The sequence below is a fragment of the Ochotona curzoniae genome, unplaced genomic scaffold (genome assembly GCF_017591425.1).
Source record: "Ochotona curzoniae isolate NIBS_2020 unplaced genomic scaffold, NIBS_Ocur_1.0 contig_1274, whole genome shotgun sequence".
Classification (NCBI taxonomy): Eukaryota; Metazoa; Chordata; class Mammalia; order Lagomorpha; family Ochotonidae; genus Ochotona; species Ochotona curzoniae.
In genome coordinates this window covers 678,239-684,325 of record NW_024465023.1, presented here as the reverse complement: position 1 = coordinate 684,325, position 6,087 = coordinate 678,239, and the positions used below count along the sequence as shown (strand labels likewise).

Sequence of the window (6,087 nt, the reverse complement as noted above, 5' to 3'; positions counted from 1 at the left end):
AGTGCTGAGAAATATTGCATAGGACTACCAGAACCTGCCTCAGTGGCAGAGGACCAGAATCTGTTTCTATTAAGAATTGGGCTGCAGGACACGACTTCACAGGAGGAGTTTGGTGCAGCGCATGCTCTGAGCCACACTTCGAGACGGCTCCCGGCACTCAGGACCCCAGAGTCGCACGCACGTTTGCTACCTGAGAGGAAAACGCAGGGTAGAAAGGTGGAAGTGAGGGGAGGTGGTTCTTATTCACTTTAAAATTCCAGACCTGGTTGGACAGTCCTTCCTAGAGCTCATTCCTGTCCCTACCGGTTCCTGTTTCATAGGGAGAGCAGCCCAAGCTTGTTGATGACTCAGCAGTTCATGGCATTCAAGGGGTGGAGTGGAGGCAGGGGTCACCCTGCTTGTTGGCCAATTACCAGGAAGACCACGTGTCCCAGCTCTCCCTCAGCCAGCGTCCCTCTTGAGCTCTTCCTGCACCTTGCTCACATGCTCCTGTCATTGCCGTCCACAACAAAAATTAAGCCTAGTTGACTGGGGTGTGGGTTGCGTTGTTTTGTTTTGAAGATTTATTTTATCTTTATTGCAAAGTCACATATACAGAGAGGAGGAGAGACACAGAGGAAGATCTTCCATCCAATGATTCATTCCCCAAGCGGCCACAACGGCCAGAGCTGAACCCATACAAAACCAGGAGCCAGGAATTTCCACCAGGTCTCCCACACGGGTGCAGGGTCCCAAAGCCTTGGGCCGTCCTTGACTGCTTTCCTGGGCCCCAGGCAGGGAGCTGGAAGGGAAGTGGAGCTGCCGGGATTAGAACCGGCGTCCATATGAGATCCTGGCGCGTGTGAGGCGAGGAATTCAGCCGCTAGGCCATGCCGCAGGGTCCAAGGAGCATGGGTTGTTGATCGGAGGACTGGCAGTTATGTATTGGATCCTGCCTTGATTGTGTGGTTGTTTCCCTTGGGAGGGAGTGACATTATTTTATCAGAGGAAACGAGGCACTGGTCAGAGTTCTTGGATTTCATCACTTTTCTGCCTCATTGGGATCTCAGGCCTCTTAGCCACTTATTCTGTTTTCACCTTTTAGCTTTTTTTTATCTGGCTTCCTCCCTGACCACATAACTCCGATTTTCTGAATCAATGAATTGAAGTCAGACTTCTCCCCTTCCTCCCCCTCCCCCAAACCCAACTGATTCACTGAGGTCATTAGTCGACCAGAGGTTTGTCTCAGTGCTTATCCCAGTAGTGTTCTGTGTTCGGAGACTCCCGCGCTGTTCAGCTTTGCGGGCTGCTTTTTCTCCAATGCCTGTGTGAAATGGAAAGTCTCTCAGTGCCCTCCAATGGAGAGGCACCATCGCTGAAGGCTACACCCACTCTCCCCAGTCCACTGTTAGCGTTTGTTGTGGTTGTTCCTTACATTCACCAATTACCTTCTCTCGTCAAAGAATAGTATGCTTGTAATTCACATCCCGTGCGTTGGAACCAAACCCATCCTCAGCCCTGACAGTCCCTCTGCTACTGTCACGGTCGCTCAGCTCAAAACAGCCTTGTCTTTTGAAGCAGAGTTCCTGACTCAATGACTTATTAGCTAAGTAGAGTCTGACAATTTATTTTAGTTTCATAATCTGCAAAGTGGTGGTAAAAATGCTTACCTAGAGCTTGGCTGTTGCGCTTAAATGCAATATTTCTATACAAACTTATCTATACCAGACCCAGTGTGGTAGCCTAGCGGCTAAAGTCCTCATCTTGAACATGCCTGGATCCCATATGAACGCAGGTCCTAATCCCGGCAGCCTCACTTTCCCATCCAGCTCCCTGCTTGTGGCCTGGAAAAGCAGTTGAGGATGGCCCAAAGCCTTAGGACCCTGCACCCACGTGGGATATCTGGAAGAAGCTCCTGGATCCTGGCTTCAGATCGGAGCAGCACTGGCCATTGCACTCACTTGGGGAGTGAATCATCGGACGGATGATCTTCCTCTCTATCTCTTCCGCTCTCTGTAAACCTGCCTTTCCAATAAAAATAAATACATCTTAAAGTTACCTATACCTGTTTTTTCCTATTATACAATACTATGCATATCTCTGAACTAGGGAGAAGTAGTGAAATTTTTTTTTAAAGGCTTGGTTGCTACTATTTCACCTGAACCTGGAAGACTTGTTTTTCTAGGTGAAGAAATATTTTCTCTGTGTGAGGATTTCATAATCAGTCAAACAGGCCTGTATGCCCTATCATTTAAAGTGACACCTGTCTTTTATCTACGACACTCATGCCTACACCCTGGGAATGAGAACACGGAGCCAGCTGCTGAGATTCAACAGGATAACCAGAAAAATCTCTTGGAATTCTATATGGCCATGACCCCATGGGCGTGGAATACCAGCCCTTCACACGGACAGTCTATGGATTTTGTACCTCTGCAGGTATTCTTACTCTCTGATGACCTTGACTGAGTTACAAACAGGTGACAGGGAAGGAGGGAAGGAAGTACATAATCAAGCTAGTCGTAGAATCAATGCCTAGTCATTTCACAGACGGAAAATTTTAAATAAATCTTCTTAGTTTTCCCAAAGCCAGATCAGGAGGGCTCATCTGGGACGTACAGTTTTCTAAAGTGGCCATAGAAATGAACATCAATCTGAAAAATATGAATTCCAAAAAGACATGGAGCAAAGTTACTTCTCTGGAAGAGAGCTTCTGTAACTATGAACTTGAGATAAAGCTAAAAAGAATATTCACGGAATTGCTTTTAAACATAGAAATTGCAACATTACTCTTGTGATCTCTAACTCTGGGTCCCTTTGGTTAGTGTAAAATCATAAGACTTGTATCTTTAACAGATTTTTAGGAACTTATTAACAAAATGTCCAAGTTTTGATTTGGCTGTAAGGTCTAGGAGAACTGAGCTTCTCCAGGAATAATGAGTAACGTTTATTTGATTTACTTAAAAAATCCTTCTAAAATCTGTTTGCATATCTGTCTCTCCAGGGATGAACTTTATATATGGTTCAGCAGATTGTTTACATGTTGGGCTTTTTTTTTTTTTTTTTTTTTTTTGGTCTTCCCTCCTCAGTGCCCAACCCAACCCAAGTTCAAAGGCTGCTGAGAGATTTTACTCCAGGCAAAGGCACTCGGCTCAGTAGATGGGATCTCGGCGCACGGGGAAAGATGTCAGGCTCTTGTTGGCTCCTTCTCAGCCTCGTGGCTGTCGCTGCTGCTCAGTCCACTGTCGAGGAACTGGCCACGACATTTTTGGACAAGTTCAACCAAGAAGCTGAGGACCTCTCTTATCAAAGTGCACTTGCTTCTTGGGATTATAACACCAACATTACTGAAGAGAATGCCCAAAAAATGGTGAGTTTTCCTGATTATATCGGGGTCTTTATTCGTTCTTAAATGTTAGCTAAACGTAAAACTGATCAAACAAATGCTCAGAGCTGTGGGGCTAGATGCTAGCCTCTGCATTTCTGATCTGGGTCTCCCAGATGACTAAATGTAATTGACCTTGGGGTTCATTTGAAAAACTTTTATGAAATAATTCGCTAGTCTCAGTCCAGATTCTAGGAAATAAATTAATAGGCATTATAACATTACCACCATTATTCTCATTGTGAGTTTCAAAGCATTTTATGGAAATGGCATAATTTATTAACAATTTACTTTTGCCCAAAATGTCAGTGGGAATATCTAAAGACTTTCTATAGTGATCAATTAACTGAAGAAATAAAACCAGAGGCTTGGTGAAAGAATTAGTTGTAATTAAGCTAATCTGGGTAGAGAGGACTTGGGAATTGCTTCTCTTATTGTCATGGAGCTCTGAGGAAGAACCCTCCAAGAAAAACTAGAATTAAACAAGTTTGGAAAAATCTCATAACATTCTGGTGCTTTGTTCAACAAATGTAAAGATTTAAGAATTTCTTCTCCCATATAAGATTCTGGGTTACTTCTCTTGATGGAGGAATGTTAAGATGGACATAGATATGAGCCTACCTGAGTACAAAGAGCCAGAGAAAATATGGGAAATTCAGTGCAATAAAATGAAGAAAAATGTAGAAGCAAGCCAGCAATTACTTATCTAAAGTATTGCTCTTCAATGACCTTCTTGGGTGGGTCTTTTCTGGGGTTGAAGGTGGGAAGAAATGTAGTAGCAATGTCACTGACATATCAAAGTCTTATTGTTTATAACCTGTTGGTTAGGTCTTAGCCCTTTCCCTGGGGACAGCTTCAGGGAATCCGCCTTGCTCTAAGGGCTTGTTGTGAAGTTCTGGGAGGAATTTGAGCAATTCCACACTGAGAATCCCTCCACCCAGGAGACATCTCAGATTAGGAAGAAGAAGAGGGTCCAGACCTAAATTCAGTAAAACTCCAGTCCAAATGCAAACTGGGCTCTCAGTGCCCTACTGAGATGCTCACCTCATCTACTAGGTGTGCTTTTGTATTTCTCTTCATTAAACTTGGCTTCAATATTCACTTGCAAGAAAGAAAGAAAGAAAGAAAAGAAAAGAAAAGAAAAGAAAAGAAAAGAAAAAACTCTTGCAGATGCCTTAGGAGTACCCTCTGAAGTGAAGTGCTGCAAAATTGAATGTTATGTGAGAAAAGATTTTTTTTTTTATGTGGCACTGGTTCAGCAATACTTTCCCACAAATATACAGGTTGGAATGGGAAGGTTTTTTTTTTTTTCATATGACTGGTGTGTTGCATATTTAGATGGAATTATTCATTGGGCAGATCAAATCTGAGACGTACTGACTCTTGAAATCTTCCCTGTTTTCTAAAGCACAAGGAAACCCAGGGTTTGACAGCCCAGTAACTGTCACAGGAGATGCTTTCTCTTTTCTTGCACTTTGATCTTCATCTCTTACGTTAGCTTCCTTCTCAATTTTGCTTTCTGTTGGAGGTGATTGTGGTGTATGGTGTATTTGTCTTCGTTTTCAGTTGACTGGTTCGGGAATAGTGATGAGTGTACTAGCATCATGCCCAAGAGATTTGAAGCTGGACTGCCTGCATCTAAATCCTGGTTTCACTACTTTTCAGCTGGCTGAACTTGAATGAGTTAATTAGATGCTCTGGGCCTTATGTTTTCTCATCTGTGAAAAACAAGTACCATCCTTATCTGCCTCAGAGGGTTTCCGTGAAGATCGAATTGACATGTAAAACCACCAGAATAGAGCTTGATCTGTGTGTGTGTATGTGTGTGCGTGCACAAGAGCACTAGGACAATATTGTCACTCATGCCATGGGGAGTTAGGATTTTCAGAGACATGTAACAGTTGTTTTGAGGTCTCAGATGCTAAGAAGACATATTAGGGGATGAGGTGTAGTGATGTTTGCAGAAACCATCTCTGCATCATTAAAACCCTCACTTTGCATCTGTACCAACAGATTATATGGAGCAAAGTCCAGAAATGAACGAGGCTAAATTGCTAAGTGTGGCTACCTACACTGGAGGAAAATCTTTAAAGACAAAGAATATTTAACTGTGGGAGAAGGCAAGGGGCACAACTCCTCTTAAGCGGCAGTGAAGGCTATATCCATGCACTTCGCTCCTGCTCTGTGGGTTTACCTGGGGAGGGAGATGATGAGGGTGAGGGAGGGGAGAACAATGGCTTCTCCTGGTGTCTGGTTGAAATCCTCTGATTCAGTGGGAACCATGGCAAGTGGTACCAAGGTGAACAAGCTGCTGACACACACAATTCTACAGGGGTAGGGAGTGCGCGTATGGCATGATCACATATACGTGTATGATATGCCAAGTGTGGACTCTGGAACCAACCTGCCTCAGTTCAAATCATAGCTCTGAACCTTGTTTCTATTTAAAGGTTTATTTATTATTTGAAAATCAATGTCAAAAAGAAGGAGAAACAGAGGGGACATGGGGAGAGATCTTTCATCTGCTGATTCACTCCCCAAATGGCTGTCACAGCCAGGGCTGGGGCCATGCTAAAACCAGGCACCAGGAGCTTCATTGGGGTCTTCTATGTGGGTGGAAGTCATGCAAACCCTTTGGCCATCTTCTGGTGCTTTTATCAGACTGCCAGCAGGAAGTTGGATGGAAAGTGGAATGGCACCTACATGGGATACTGGTGTCACAG

The 6,087-nt window shown here is 43.9% G+C and overlaps 1 protein-coding gene across 1 annotated transcript in view; it reads left to right on the top strand.

Moving 5' to 3' along the window:
• The first annotated feature begins 3,163 nt into the window (after positions 1-3,163).
• The window catches only part of ACE2 (angiotensin converting enzyme 2), a 38,844-nt gene continuing 35,920 nt past the window's right edge, over positions 3,164-6,087 (top strand). Inside the window, exon 1 of the mRNA XM_041001204.1 lies at positions 3,164-3,349. Within this exon, the coding sequence (XP_040857138.1) occupies positions 3,164-3,349 (186 nt within the window). The remainder of the gene's footprint in view (positions 3,350-6,087) is intronic.